General features: G+C 41.7%; 1 protein-coding gene across 4 annotated transcripts in view; it reads left to right on the forward strand.

Moving 5' to 3' along the window:
* The first annotated feature begins 6085 nt into the window (after positions 1–6085).
* Positions 6086–16953, forward strand: part of runx1t1 (RUNX1 partner transcriptional co-repressor 1) — a 58940-nt gene continuing 48072 nt past the window's right edge. For all 4 annotated transcript variants that reach the window (XM_038725240.1, XM_038725243.1, XM_038725242.1 and 1 more), the window contains exon 1: positions 6086–6624. In XM_038725240.1, coding sequence (XP_038581168.1) covers positions 6597–6624 — 28 coding nt within the window. In that variant the 5' untranslated portion in view covers positions 6086–6596. The remainder of the gene's footprint in view (positions 6625–16953) is intronic.

Consider the following 16953-nt stretch of genomic DNA (forward strand, 5'->3'; position numbering starts at 1 on the left):
AAATTCAATACCTAAGGTGTGAGTAGTCCCTCAATGCCTTTACATGACGTTTGTTGAATTTAACAGACTCCCTCAGAAGAGATGCCTTATTTTGGTAGACATGTGAGGATGATTTTATCCATTATCTGATCAAGAAAACACTTCAACAAAGGGAGTCACTTTCATTGTAACATAGTACTATAGACTATAGTTCATTTGGTATATACTTTTGGAACCGTGGCAGTATGTCCATCTGCTACAATCTACAATGCAGTCTATATAGTCCCCAGTCAAAAGTAAGTGAAATTAATCCATCTGTCGCGATGTATTTTTTTATGTGTTCACATTAAATGTACACGGAAAAGTAGCACCTCAAGTCATTGTGGGATACCCTCCAGGCCCCAGCACAGAAGCAATGACAAAGATAATACAGTGGTAATATCCCTATTTTTGTCTTTTTTCTCTACTTTCATAAAGGAAAGATCTCCTACATCATATTTAAATGTAATATTCATTAAGATGACAGCTATCTGTTTGCTCTTTCACCATGGATTTTGTCCTGTAATACACTACGACATAACATATGACATACAAAGACATCGTTATCAAGAGTATTATTAGAAAGTTATTGTCTTACATGTTTGCATGCTGTCAGGATATTTAGCCAGTCTTCTCTAGAAGTTTGAGAGACTCATTTACATTTCCATGGAAGAAGGCAAGGTTGTCAGTTTTCGCCCACTTAGTTCTTCTCGAGCCAGACGGTGGGTTGAATTCCATAATACCCCAGTGTGTGAGTAAGATCCCTCTCCAGACACTGTACCTACAAAAGATGCTGCACTGCAGATGCTATCCCATCATGCACCTCTGTCTCTATTCCTCCACCTCTATCAGAGGAGTTAGAGATTTTTATTGAATTGAATTTTTTTTTTTCCAGACTTTTTCCACGAGTTGTAGAACAATGTATGTGGCATGTCACATTTAAATATGTGATTGTTTTTTGTCAGGATAAACAACTGTATGTGATTCAGTTGAGTATTGTGTGTTTGAATGGCATGCTGAGGATGGATTCATGCCATGCGGCAGAAATATTTCAAGTTAAGCAACATACCAAAACAACATAAATGTTTCACACATCAAATCTGAGGCAGTTAACACAAAATCCCTGACTTTTTCAATGTGCACATTCTAACCAATTAACCTTGCAAGGGCATTCAATAAAAGCCACGTTTTTCCCTTGAAAGACTGACTACTGCCTTTCTCCATCAATGCTACTTCATTTTATTTTTTCTATAGCAGATTCATCAAGTATTAAATCTGTGCTGAATCACTTGAGGACAACTCCAAAACTTACTGTTACCTTGGACACGGTTCTCTAAAAAATGTATTATCTTTCTGGTGTACCCCCATTTTCTCTTTTTAACGAGTTGCTCATAACAGTTCAATCTGCAGAGGAATTTCACCATTCAGAATTGAATGTCCTCTATTCCAAATAAATGACATTTACACAATGCCCACTATTTGGTGTGGCATATATTTTAAACCAGTATCACGGAGACCTAGACTGATGTTACCGAAATGTACTTCATCCAACAGAAGCAAAAGCACTTATAATTGGCCCATGTGTTTTACTATTCTACATTATATTATTCGGTTCTTATAACTGATACATTATTGTGTAAGTAACATTTTACTGCTGCTATTGGTAAAAATGAATGTAATTTTAACCATTTCATGACAGTTTAGTGGTTTAACTTTGCCCCCTTTGTTCCTATAATAAATACATATAAAAAGACAATCATATTTTGGAGACGAAAGTGCTACAGATACTGTAAAATAAAAAGAGATCCTTATATCTATACTGACGACCCAAAAGTAACACTGTAACGGCTCAGTATTACCAGGTTTGGACCCAAACGCAGGATTTAGAGACACAGCAGGTAATGTTAAAACCTTTGTTTTACTCGTGGTCAGAGACAGGCAAAAGTCAATACCAGACAGACAAGGAAAGTAAGGCAAAGATATCCAGCTAGGGATCAGGCAGGAAAAAAAGCAAAAAAACGAACCAAAAGCAAGCAGAGGTACATGCAGGCAGGAGTGAGGCAGGCAGAGGTGATGGCTGGAATGCTAAGTTGTGGCGGAGAATTAATGGGAATGGGCTAGTATATATATAAAAATATAAAATGCAAGGCTAATGGGCCAGTGGGAACAGGTGTGCAGTTGGGAGGGGGAGGTCAGGTCCTGCATGGCAGGAATGCAGGGATTACTGCTGGGAAGGAGGGAGTGGCAGAATCTGAAATGACAAGAGAGTTAGTACTTGGATGGACGAGGGCAGATAGAAAATGGGGAAACACAGATCTAAAATAGATTCAACTGCGAAGCATGGATATTTAAGCCCATAATATTCATACAAACCTTTCTGGCTTCAACTCCACTACTACTTCACTACTGATGTCTTTATCTTAATGTTCCAAATAGATCAAGTAACTTTAGTTCTCTTTCTTATTATCCTGTTGCTTTTCTAACCAGTGGTGGGGATGATGTTGATGGTAGGCCCCTTGGCCTCAGGCAATGTTGATCCAATGCCAGATAATGAGGGGTTCGAATGGCACTTGTTTACTGTCAACTCCGAACTTATATTTGTCTCATTCTTTGTCCCCATGAATGTAATATGAGTAAGTGTGTCTGTGTGTGTGTGTGTGTGTGTGTGTGTGTGTGTTACAGGTGGCTCCCCAGTAGGTGGGAAAATGCAGGAAGTCTGCTTGTCTGTGTCCACATGTATCAGACACAGCATGTTTTTCCCTTTCAGAGGCGAGGTATCCTGTGTGTGTGTGTGTGTGTGTGTGTGTGTGTGTGTGTGTGTGTGTGTGTGTGTGTAAGTGCATGTGCGTGCGTGTGTATGTCGCGGATCACACTGGGCGGCTGACTTCCAGGAACCCCTGCAGCAAAAACAGGCACTGTGTGTTTCCTGCTCTCACGCACCGTTATCACAGGACACACACACGCAAACACACACACACACACGGATCATTGCCCTATTCTCTTTTTTCCTTGCAGGTTTCCTCAACGCCTATCCTTGTGCCTCCGGCCGTCAAGATGTTTCGCTGTGATTGTCATAAGAGGACTTGCTCTCCGGGAACAAACCAGAGGACACAAATAGGCGAGGAGTGACGGCATCCTTACAGCCCTGCTGTTTTTTCTGACCATGCTAGGTTGCTCAGTTTGAGTGGCCAGTGGTGTTGATGATGAACCTATTCTGACCTTTCTCACATCTGATTCAGAGGCCACTTTTTTCAAACATGTTCTCACTACAAACCTCCCTTCTTCCTTATTTTCATTATGAGTCTGATTTACTTTTCTTCTGTGCTTATCGTTCAATATTCCCACCCTCCCTTTCCATCCCTCACCTTCTCACTGCATGTCTATTCACATATCCTGTGTAGCCCACTGCCTTTGTCAGAAATTGACAAAAGGACCCAGGCTGGAAAATGGAAGTAGAGCACAGAGTCCTGTGCTTGTGAGGGTGCCAGAGAGTGTATCTATCCATATTCCCTCTGAGAACACAATGTAACCCACTGCTGAAGCACTCCAGATAGTGAGAGATGAGAGGGAGATAAAGTGAAAGAGAGAAATGCACACTGGCAATGTTGCAAACAATTGCCATTAATGGCATCATCTTTTCCCCACAGAGATTGCACTGAGGGAACAATGAGCTCCACGATGATGGTACGCTAACAATCCACTGAATGTTTTACACACAGTACATGGCAGACAAAAGCAGAAGATGTTACTTTAGTTGTGATGATGCTCCATAATAACTTACAGTATAAAATTATTGATTTTGCTAGTAAAAACACACAGAATGAGTTTTTCAGGTGCACTATCCTTTGTATTGCCTGGAAATTAGAGACCATGTAACTTGCAGCAAATCTGACATACTGTAGGTGCTGTCAGCGATTCTAATCCAATACACTTTTTGTCACAGAATATCTCTGGTTCGTACACAGCCCTGGCTCTGTAAATGGGAAACAAATCAAGTGGCTTGGACCGAGCTACACAACATTATTCTAGCCAATCAGCAACAGGGGGCATTTGTGCTCCTGCTTGAATACTGTCCCTCTTCCGTCTTCGCCTGTGTAATGTAACTCGTCCTGACTATCTGCTATTCTGGAATTACCCCATGCCATGAACAAAATCTAAATAATGTCAGAGATATAACCCTTCCATGCTTAGACTTTAGTTTAGATAACTATCTGGCTTCAACACCTATTTAAATATAGTCACACTTTCTAGAGTATTACAAAAACAAATGCCACCTGTAATTTCATAGCTGTGAAAATTGCTTCAACTTTTTACCCTCTGGCAGCAGATGCTCTGGATTCTGCCATATTTCTCTTTTGGTCAGCTAGCGCAGTTGTATGGCATTGCTTTGACATTGCTCATCCACAAATTTGGGGGGCAGAGCTTCTGAATGAGCACTGAAGGGAGGGGTGTATTTGTTTGTCTGTTTAGTTCATCAGTAATCTTTCTCCAGAATCGCTGACTTTCCCTTTATATCAAAATCAAAACATCGGAAACAGTGAACTTAATTTTCGTAGAGGACATGTCTTGCAATTAAGTGAAGTTTAGTCATTGTTGCTAGAACCACCAAGTAAATGAGCATTACAGAATAGAATAGAATGGAATCAAATAGAATAGAATATTTTAATTTATGAGATGTTATGAACAGGCTATGGTGCATGACTTGTTCAACCATGCAGTTCAAGTGGACCAGTTGTTATCACCGAGTTGTAAACGTAGCTTCTGCTCTGTGCTTTCACTGGCTCTGCGGGTGAGATGACTTCCAGATGGTCTGGGGAAAGTGTTTGCCTTAGGTTACTGCAGGCCAGCCTGCTTGTGCCTTTTTCAGCTGAGGGAAAGATAAAGATACAGTGTGTGTGTGTGTGTGTGTGTGTGTGTGTGTGTGTGTGTGTGTGCAGACATGCATCACGCAGTCCTACTTTTTTTGCAGACACAAAGGCCATCCAGCTCCTCAAGCACTCTGCTGGCTGGTTCTTGTCCATGACACTCCACTGCTGTCTCTGCAAGTAGTTCTCAAAGTCCAGGCAAAATAGCTGAATGGATAGGCTTAAGCATTTTAGCACAGCTTTCAACAATTAACTCCCCACTAACTGAAACAAATCAATTGTCTTTTTTTGTACAGAATTCCCTCTTTGTTTCCGCAGACAGCAGCAAATAGTTCCATCCAAAAACAAATGCATTTCCAAAAAATCTGCAAAAGAAAGCCACTACGGTTTGCAAATATTAGGAGTTGAGACATGGAGATAAACAGCTGGTGGAGCTAACTGTCCAGTCCTGTGCCATTAAACCATTGCAGGAAAAAATGATGCAACGAGCAAGCATAATTCAAAGAGCACCAGTCAAAACTCACACTGTGGAAAATTTTTGTCATGCAAGTCCTGATTTCTGATTTGAAGTCTGTTTCTGTCTTTTATCAATACACCAACTTTTTTTCCACTCAGGTTTTTCAACACACAATGTAAAATATGCATAAAAACAGGTGGATGGAAATGCAGTTAGAGTTTCAAGCCGCAGTGAAGATAGTAACACAAAACCTTCTAAGTCAGACTGCTGAAGCCTCAGTTTAGCTTTTGCTGAACTTAAGAAAGCATAGGAATATGAATCTTGTCACCAATCACACACTTACATTGGAATATGAAGGGATTTAAGCCAGTATGGACAGAATAAATAATAATACAGTAACCAATTATGTTTTGAATGTACATATGGGCATGCAACTATTGTTTAAAAACAGACTTGACAAAATGTGAACCTGTCTTTTAATTCTTGACTAATATGGGGTGCCACACATTCTCTTGCGCCCTTGGGTTAAAACCCTACAGGAATAATCTCCCTGGGAGCCCTTGATATGAAAAAGCTTTGGGAGCCACTGGTACAGTAGAAAACGCTTCGACTTGACCTGACCCTGCTTTTTCCAACCTGTTTTAAGACACACAGATGCTAGCTGCTGCCCAGTGGCCACCTCCTCCTCCTGCCTCACCAGCGCTTCAGTCCCGCCCACCGCCACCTGGCTCTGCTGCGCACCGCCGACTGGAGGCAGAGTGTAGCTACTCCTCTTCCCCACGCCAACGGAGAAGCCGAAAACTAGGAGACGAGGAGGGTTTGTGCATGCAATTTTTAAATCATATTTAAAAACCGATTTCTACAATCTAGGCCTCGAGGTGTAAATGATTTTGGAAGAAAGTGCGAAAGACTAGTAGAAAACCAGACGGGTGCCGCGCGCACTACTGCATCCTCCCTCTCCATCTCTATCTCATCTCTCCTCCTTTCTGGCTCTGCGCTTTTAGAAGATTCCCGGCTCTCCCCATCCTGAATATTCTTAGTGACTGATCAGTTACTGAAAGCCGTGAGCTGATCTTCTTCTTTTGTCGGAGTTTGAACCACATTTCCGAGCTGCTGGAAGTATACCGCCAGAGCCCCTGAGAGCTGGCTGGACTCGGTAGCTTTCGTCTCCCCGATACAAGCGGACCATCGAGTGGACCTTTGCGCGGAGTCAAAAGGACTGGAAATTATTTAGCCCTCTCACATCAACGTACCGCATGGTGGGAATTTCTGCCTCTTTTCAGTGTAAGTGGCCTCTCTAATGCAATGGTGATGCTGTTTCCCATTTACGCCTTGGCTGAGTGTTTTGTCCTCATGTAGACATGTGTGCGCCAAATGAAGGGGATGAATTAGGGAAATAGCTGCTGACCCACTGTTGAATTTGATGTGTGCTTTGTTTCATATATTTTAATGTAAAGTAAGCGGATGCGATGGTGCTCCAGAATAGTGATTTTTATGAAAACACATCATGCATAAAGCTAACAATTACATTATTTCTAGAAATATTCATTTTGATTTTGATTTTTATTTATGAGTTGATCTGGGATGGCAAATATATTGCACGAGCGAATAATGTGTGGTGTGCGTAATAGTGTATGTTATGGTTACAAACACATTTCAGTCACACATCACATTTAATCGGAGAAATAGGCTGAGCAGAGAAAATAGATTTGTTTTAATGAATGACCAATTGTTCAAATTAATAAACTGTAAATACGCTACGAAACCCAGTATTGTGTCTCAAGGACTATACTTTAGAGGAGTAACCAGTAAGGGATTCGTTTGTGTATTATCAAAAGAGCAATCATGGTTCCGTTTGTTTAAATAGTGGCACACTTGCAGCTGTTACCGTCTCTATAAAAAGTAGATATCAGTTCATTTTGAACCCAGGGTGGAGAGTCGTTCTCGGGCAACCTTCAACTTGAGTTCACGGATCAAGTTTGGTGACTCCCTTTCGATCTCGCAAGACCCCTTTTTAGAAGTGAAGTAGCCCCAAAATCAGCTGAAAGCGTAGACACTTTGTTTTATTAGTTTTATAGCGAGGCACGATCGCCACTCCTCAGCACGGGATAGACAGTAATGTGCTATGGAGTGCTGGGAGCATGCAAGTTTTTAATCAAAAATTAAAACATCACCAGGTGAAGTCCTTTTTCGCTGATTAAAGAGAATATAAGCTTGATGACAAATGCCCACTGGTTTCTAAAACAAACGAAGTAGTTTGTGGTTGTTGATATTTGCAATTGTTTTTTTTGGGGGGGGGGGGGGGGGGGGTGCAGAGACTTTGCTATCCCTCTGTGTGTTTAGTTCAGAACCTTCTCTGCATCTCCTCTCTTTGCATTTGAAAACATCCTCCGGAGCTCCGTCACAACTGTCAAAAGCATCTTCTCAAATCCATGTGAAGTTTCCATCTCCACCCGCTGCGACTTTGTCATCATCGCATAACCGAAAAGAGAGGGGGAAAATTAAAAAACGGATTTTTTTTATGGAGTGGCGTAGGGTTGAAATTAAAGGGCTTGGGCTATATTTTTACTCCAGTGGGAATCTTTTCCCCCGACTGGGAAAAGAGCAGACATGCGGGTTAGGGAGGGCGGCTGCTGGGGCACAACCTGCTGTCGATGCCCGACTGTTCTCACGGCTCGGATTAGAGAGGGAGGAAAATATCTCCTGGAAACCCGCCGGGCTTTGGACATTTTCTACGCATGCCAAATAGTCCCATGCAAAGCTTTGTAGGCATCCAAGAGGGTGATTGTTAACTCCTCTTAAAAGCGTGACCCACTCCAGATTTAGTATTTGCCGAGTTAAATATAGTTAAAAGGAATTGTTTATGAGCATATTTTTTTGCATTAATATAAGCTATTTATATCAACAAGAACAGTATTCATTATTTTAAATTGAGAAGCTCAGTCGTCTAAGACACTATTTTTATTGAGCTGTCATTATGCATATGTTGCCTGTATCTGTAATTTAAGTGATGCAAATGGGGATTCAGGATTTTCAGGATTTTTTTATCATCTGTATTATTTGTCATTATTATTTACTGCAGTGGACCCCCCCCCCCCCCTTGACTGAAAAGACTATTACCTGGAGTGAGTGTGTGTGTTTACAGAGATAAAGAGAGAGACAGAAGGAAAGAGGGAGTAAATGAAAGGTAAACAAAGCTGGTGATGAAGGGAGGGTAAATGATAAGTGCTGATTGCAGGTTATCAGTGTGTTTGTGTGTGTGCATGTGGTTGCATGGTAAACAGGCCTGTATTAATGTTAGCTGCTAGCTCTCTCTGGTCCAGGCTCCTGCAGCATCAGCTAGCACTTCCAGGGGCCATCTGCCCAGCCACCAGCCTGCTTCACACCTGTTCTCCCTCCCTCCCTCCATCCTCCTCCTTCTCCTCCTCCATTCAGCTCTCAGGCTATGGGGTCAAATGCATCAGACCGCTGCTCACAGACACGGACATGGCCTTGCAAAAATGATGGCAGCCATTTTATTCTTGCCTTTGCACACACACACACATACAGGCACAGGTACAGACACAAACACTTATATACCCCTGATTGGCAGGTCGGAAAGGTGATGCTGAAAATGACTGTGTGTGGTCTGCACAGTGACACAATGCAGCGTGCAGATGACACACAGACACAGAGAGTCACTTTGACTTGATGATTTGCATTCTTTCCTTTAATGCTCTTTGATGCTAACCACAGCTATTAGCATCCATCAAACTGCATCCAAAGCGTTTAGATCACCGCCTCAAACAATGAATTATTATTATTTAAAAGGGGAAAAAGCACAGTCATATTGAGCCTCTAGTGCTGTGATGTCATTACGAAGCACTTCTTTCAAGTATGACACACCAGACATTTGGATGTGGCCCAGGTTTGCTATACAGTGAATAAGTGATGATGACTCAACAGAGTTTATACGCCGGCTACATCATGAAGCCCCCTTGTGTATTTCTGTGTCAGCTGTAAGGCTGTACTTTCTCACAGCTACACACTAATACAAATATCCTTCTACCAAAAGGCTTGGTATTGGATGATGCCCAGAAAGAATTGCATCACCTGTATTATTTGTGTTTTCTCATTTGGTTTTAACTGCACCAGTATTGAGAATGATTGTGGCACAAAATGATCAGCTACACCCTTTTTTTAGTTTGGTAAGTTGGTTTTGTCATTTTTAGATTCTATTATGCAGAACATTACACAACCTATACTTCATTTATGGACTGGCCACACTATGTATGCTATAAATGCTGTAAGACTGTTTTGGTTGTTTATTTGTAGTATAATTCTGTACTTGGCATAAGTGAGCTTTGCTGGTGCTTCAGTTGGCTAATGGGACTTTAATGTCCTGGAGTTGAGTTAAATCTGGAAGGTTTGTTGTCATCTCACTCAAGTAAAAATAAGATAAACATACAATAGTCATAACAGTAGTGATTTCATTTTTAAATAACTCAGTAACTGTAATTGCATAAGTGTGTAAAAAAAATAGAGATGGCGGAGCGTTTTGAAATAGGTATAGGTTGTATTTGAAGCAATACAGTCATGGGGCAAATGTCAGCAATAGAAGTGGACACTAAAACCAGTTTTCCGTGCACTCCTTCAAGATGTATGGATTTGTTCTTATTATTCAAAGCTGTCTCTTACTAACTCACAGAGTGAATTATAGATAGAGCCATGGTGTGTGTGTGTGTGTGTGGTGTGTGTGTGTGTGTGTATGTGTGTATGTGTGTGTATGTGCGAGTGTGCGTGTGTTTGTGTGCATGCACCTACATACACACACATGCCCTTGTAAATCGATAGGCCCATTGATGGTTATCAGCAAGAGGGCAGTTCTCTTCACTGCTTATTGAATTTCATCACCCACGAAAGAGCAGCAGTGGTGTAAAAGGACTTGCATGTGTGTCTTATTGTATATGCATTTGTGTGTGTGTGTGTGTGTGTGTGTGTGTGTGTGCGTGCACACGCTCTCCAGCACTCTGAAAAGCAAGAGGTCTTTGTTTTATTGTAGCTGTGAGTTGGCCTTTACAGGAGCTTATTTAATGTCAAAGTCAACAGTGAGCACTACAAACTGATTTTATTGGCCTTGTTCGTGTTTTTACTCCAGATAACACGAGACTTATAGGGCAAGTGAAGAAGAGGCCAATAGTGCATAATCTAACAATTCATCAAGTTTCATGGAGGCAGTTAATTCTTCATAGTTTTTTACACTTCAAGCCACTTAGGAAACAAATGGGAAATCATATGTATAACCGTCTGGTTCCTGAATTTCACCAAATCCAACTTCTTCATCTTGTTTTTCTTAACTGTTGGAAAAGCAATAAGGTAGAGACAGCTGAACTAGCGGTGTTGTTAAAGACAGACAGCTGGGAAATGTAGTTTTTCGGCTGTTTAGCTGGACGGCTCACTGTGTCTACATCATAGTTCAGGTTTCTTGGACTATAACACACTAATAGACATGTGCAGGGCAACATAAACACACACACACACACACTGCTCCCTCAGTTCTCTGTATATAGACCGGGATTGAGTTGCTAATTAACTTCACTTTTTCAAACTGTATCACACACAGGCAGACTGCCACACACACACGCGTACACACACACACACAGGCACACACACACACACACAGACAGAATCTCTCTCTTAGGCTCCTTCTCATGTCTTTGCCCCTCTCTCTCTGTGTCTCTCCCCCACTGTTTATTTTCCTGCCTCCATCTGGAGTCGGCTGATATTGTAATCGCCCTAATGCACATTGCCTTACCCTCACACACACACACACACACACAACACACACACACACATGCACGCACACACACAAACACATACACACAATGTGCCATCCTGACAAGCCCCTTTTCTTATTCCGGAAGATAAGCCACTGGATGTGATTCTGTGACTGTGTGTGAGTGCACATGCAGATGTCTATACAGAATGTGTATGAATACAAAAGGACACACACAAAAGTGTGTTTCTCCCTGCACTCTGCCAAAGGTAACAATATTGAATAGGCACTTCTTAGTGATGTGGCGCGGCGATAGTGTGGCAGAGTGAAGATGTTACCTGTTATCGCTCAACTCCTCAATATTCACCTGTCACCCAATTTACATTTAAAAATTAAATAGCAGAAGAGAAATAAACTCAGGGGTGGCAGGGGAAGTGTGTATGGTTTTATATGTTTATATGTGAAAAGTCTGTACATGTGTGGGCACATGTGGAAAGAGATTACTGCACTGCCATCTGAAATAGCTTTTGTTTTGTGATTCAGGAGAGGTTTGGCATGTTGGAAGGTGGGAGCCTGCGTACGCACACACAAATGCAGCCACACAAATGCCTAGGACACACAGAACGGTTTGATTGATGGCTAGTATGAGCTGTGAAACTGTGCGATTAGGAGACTTTTTTTCTCCTTAGTTCACGAGAGGACGATTGTTGAAGAATGGACCTGCTTGCTTTGCTACCAGTCCATAAAACCTGACCATAAAAGTCGTTTTTGCCTTTGTGTGTGTGTGTGTGTGTGTGTGTGTGTGTGTGTGTGTCTGTGGTGTGCATGTTTGTGTGTGTGTGTGAGAGAGAGAGACAGAGAGACAGAGGTGGTGGGGTGGGCACAGATTGACAGCTCTTAAAACAAACAAACAGGCAGGCAGAAAATCAGACAAATCGACAAAAGAAAGAGGAAGAGGGATTTTAGGGAGAAACCTCAGCTCAGCCCAGTCACGCTTTAGTGGTTTTAATCACCTAAACCGAGGTTGCTTCCTCCATAAAAATTCTACATTGCTAATGTTGGCCTGCATGAGTCTGTGAAAATAATTCTTTTCTGTTACTGTTTCATTTAAAAGCACATCATTCACAATCACACCATCCCCACGTATCAGCTTGGATATTCCCGATATTTGATCTACATCTCGGTTCTTTCTCATTCATTTTGATGTATGGATTTGGATGGTACACTTTATGGAAAGGGCAGCCGCTGGTGTGGAGACCCGGCTAGCCTGGTAAAAAGCAGTGTGATTAAGATCAACAGACAGGCAGAGAGAGAGAAAGAGAGAAGCGCGAATCGATAGATTCAGACAGTGGACCCTCTGTTTTTTTCCCTCCGGGTATTGACATGTTCAGTCAATTACGGCAAGAGAGAGAAGAAGAGGGGGAGAGAAGGGGATGTAGGCTGCGTGTTCAAATATGTGTTTGCATATTGTGAACGGGTACACCCATATGTGTATCAGTACATGGGTGTATGTGTGTGTAGCTGCAAACAGCCAATACACATCTGTGTTAAAGATGTGATCCTTTAGTATTCATTATAAAATACGGTCGACAACTGCAGAACAGACACATCCACCGTTGTTTTAGGACTTCCAGTTGCTCCAAGGCTTTTATCTACCATCAGCAGACACAGCTTAATCATTGTTTCCCCTCTTTGCTGGTTAAAATCACACCACTGCAGCCAAATAATGAGGCCCTTCTCTTTTGTGGTTGAATTTGACTTGCATGATGGGTATTGTAGGAAGAGAGGGCTTCCAGCTGTTGTCAGTTAGTGTCACAGACAAACAGGGAGATGGGACAATGAGACGGCGGTGGCTCGCTCCGTCCGATTGTCTTGTTGTCAAACCGACAGCAGGTGCCTCAAATGATAAACGCAGAGTGTCAATTATTTTCAAGGAAGGGCCATTTTAGAAATTGGTTCAAAGAAAAAGAGGTAGAGAGAGAGAGAGAGTGGCAGAGGAGACAGTGGGGGTTACATAAAGAAAAAGAAGGAGCTGGTCCATTTTCCCAAAATGGGGCCAAGTAAAAGCCTCATTTTGTTTAACTTCTAGTGCATCCCATCCCCAGTATTTCACTCCCCACATCCCCATTCAACCTTCAATAGCTAGCCACCCCGCTAAGTGTTTGTATGCTCACAGTCGATATAGTCTTTGCCATGAACAAAATTACAGGCCATTTTATCTTGACAAAAATGGTATTGGATGTCATTTCCACTCAAAAAAAATGAAGATTATCCTTGGAATAATCACGCTCAAATGTTTTTTTCTCTCAGAAGGGTTAAAAAAAAATTTTGGTTTTCTAGCTGAAAAGGGTGGTTAAGTAAAAAAAGCGGGGGGGGGGGGGGGTGAGGCTGTAGCTGTGTATTGATCAATAGATAGAGATCTCAAGAGCTGCCTCTCCTTAGATGTGTGTGTGTAGAAAACCTTAGCATCAATCTATCTATCTATCTATCTATCTATCTATCTATCTATCTATCTATCTATCTATCTATCTATCTATCTGTCTATGTAGTGTCATCTGATACACATTTATGACCCCAGCTGCTCTTATAGATTTGCAATTGGCAGCCCTTTCATCAAAGCATCTGTTCTTCCCCTCTGTCTTACTCTCACCATATGGACATGTCATCCTCAGCTGCGCGTTTCATCATAGCGTAGATTATGTGTCTCTATGGTAACCAAACTCCACTTTTTGAAATACAGTATAAATTTTGGATTTGGCCCCCTCGTGTGCAGGTTGACTTGACACACTGGCGTCTGTATTGTCTATATGTACAATGTTTCATATCGAGTTACGGATGTGTTTGTCTTCTCTACATGATAAAGCCATTTCTGGAAGAATCCGTGCTTCTTTCAGTATTTAAACAGCTCCAGATTGCGGCGAAACTCTTTAGTCCTGCTAACACTGAGAGTTAGCGTGGAGCAGAGGAGAGAGAAGGGCTCTCACGGAGCAATAAAAATCCAGGAGAGAGCATAAATCCATCTCCCCTTGTAAGGTCCGATATTTTTTTGCAGATTTTTCAAGATGTTTGGCCCAAGGAACGGTAATTTCTTGCCCATCTGTCTTCTCTCCTCCCCCTATGTCTCTTTATCAACATCTGTTTTTTGTTGCGGCAGGGAAACAAGTATCCTTTATAAGCCAAGGGCTCCCAGTTCCCCCTCTGCTTGTGCTATTAACTTAGCCTCAACTACTGCGCTCTCTCTGCGCACACATTTTCACATATGCTAACCATTAGGAAGTCATACCATTCAGAAAATGTAATAACTTTCAGTTAGAAGGGGAGATAAAGTATTTTGGCTTTTTTGTTCTCTCTTCACTTTTTCCATAACTACATAACTGGGGTTCTGGTTTTTATGCCTCCCCTGTGAGAGGACAAATTACTGCCTAGTTGTTAGCTTGAGGATGCTTTAGTGAGAGGAAAGCCCCTTCCCCTTTAACATTTGAGTAGGGCCCTTGGGTCTCTGTCTGCACCTCTACTAAAAGTGAAGAGCATAAAGCTGTTACTCGGGGTGATAGAATCAGACCCATTGCATCCATTCACTTGTAAAAAGAAGACATGTTTATTTGGGAATGGATGCACTCAAAAATTTTGCTGCACACTTTAGCAGTACAGCAAAAATAAGATCTTAATTTGCTATTTCCTCTTTGGCAATATTAAATTGTCCACATAATAATTCACAGCTGCACAGAGAACGAGTATTGTGGCGCAGCTGCAACTTTATGTTTAACCATCTCACACACAGGGCTGAACACACAATCATATGCACATACACACACACACACACACACACACACACACACACACACATACACACACCGACAACCAGACACACAGGTGTGCACTCACCACATCACTCACAGACAGTAAGAAGTTGAATATGTAGACAAAGACACGCAGCCCGGCACCATATGGCAGGGTTGTCAATTGAAAATGAAGGCATACCGACCGTGCTTTGAGTGTAATGTGAGGTGGTGTACAATGTTCCTGGTGTGTGTTTGATGGGGTGAACAGTGTTTTGATGATTTTCTAGCATGTCATATTAACAGACAGATATACACATGCGTTCCCAAGTACAAATTTTTGTCTGGTTTTTGTATGCGCGAACACAACATACATGTCATTTAGCTGCTTAACAAAAGCATGCTGAGCTCATTTTTTACTGCCAGTTATGTTCTGTTAAATCACTGTTGTTACTGTGAAACAACACAGGCCACAGAGGAAGAATTTTGTGAAATGAACGTTAACACTGAAATGCAGCGTCAAATACATTTTGAACCACAGCGTGTACCTTTTATACCAGTTCGTCAGAGTGAAAGGTTTCCCTAAACATTAATCGTAAGCAAGTAAAGCTTTGGTTCGGCTATATACAACAAAATGCTGGTTAGACAGCTGAACAAAAAGTTAGATAAGTAAAAAGAAAAATCTGGTTAATGTTAGAATCAGGTTTTCATTGTAGTTAAGTAGCAAAAGAAACCTGTGTACAACATGCTTGGACACACGCAACCTCTGTATTTGGATAATAACAAGTCTCTTTTTTTGCTGCTTTGCCCAAGGCTATAAGACACAATCACACAAAAACATGTACTCACACATGACAGATGCCCCTAACTGCCAAAGACACTAATGCATTAGTCGTGCACTGCCCTGGGCTTTTGTCTGGTAGGACAATAACACAACCAAGTCACCAGCTGATCAAGGGTGGAGGAGACACACACACATACTGGTTCAAGCACATGTTTGTGTTTATCGTGATCCCATGCTTGTTTACCATTACCATAAAAAAGTTGGAGTTGGATTGCATAATTCAGTGCATCTCCCTAACACTCATTTTCCTGTTGTCTGCTTTCATAGAACTCCTCTGTTTTTCTAACTGAAACATTTGAATATATCATTAATTTAAAAGTAATGTTCGTGCATGTGAATTAGCATGTTCTGTCTGTATATGCAAGTACTGATGCAACCACAATGTTACCAAAAATAATCTCTTTCAGTGAAATAGTTTCGGGATGACGAGTGAGTCTGGTGTTGGCTGCTTTTGTGTCTTGAAGACCTCTGTTTGCTCACTGTGTTGAATCTGTGTGAGCATGTGTGTATGTTGGGATGGGTGGGGGGGATCTTCATGTGGAATTGATAGCAAAGTATTACATTGTGATTACAAAAGGGGGTGGGGAGCAGAAAGTAGAGATTGGGGAGGGAGAAAGGTGTGTGGTGGTGAGATGAGAGGTGTTAGGAAGGTAAAATGGAGAGACGAGGGGTGAAAGAGATGAATGTTTGTTTTAAAATGAGACATCCATCATGCAAAGACATAGCCGAAGAACGAACACACATCTACAAACATTTTCAAGTAATAATCAAGAAATTAGTTTAGTACTAGATAGTCGGGGTCTGCGATTGATTTGGTATAATTCTTGTGGACTAAACACTTCTATCTAATAAGGGCACAGACTACCAAAATGGGATTCCTGTGTTTTGGACAGAAAGCCAGGTTATTCGGCAGGGTGAATGAGGTCTGTGTGTTTGTGGCTCTGATGTAAGCCTGTTTCCCTGTGCCAGTTGGACAACAGGACCCTGAAAACAAAGAAACAGAGAGAAAAGCAAGTGGGACACGTTTGTGACTGACTCTAAACAACTAGAGACTGATTCAGGTAGCCACACAGTCAAGCGACAGAGGGGTGTGGATGTACTGACAGACAACAGAAAGAGACAGAATAGACGGAGAGCGAGAAATACTCCGTACAAGATGTTAAACAACATTTATGAGTTTCCAAATTGCTGAGCTCGGATACAAGCTTCGGCTTTCAGACCTCTAATGTGTTTTT

Source organism: Micropterus salmoides, unplaced genomic scaffold (assembly GCF_014851395.1).
Source record: "Micropterus salmoides isolate LMB-PRFRI ecotype aquatic unplaced genomic scaffold, ASM1485139v1 Ms_hic_scaffold_17, whole genome shotgun sequence".
Taxonomy (NCBI): Eukaryota; Metazoa; Chordata; class Actinopteri; order Centrarchiformes; family Centrarchidae; genus Micropterus; species Micropterus salmoides.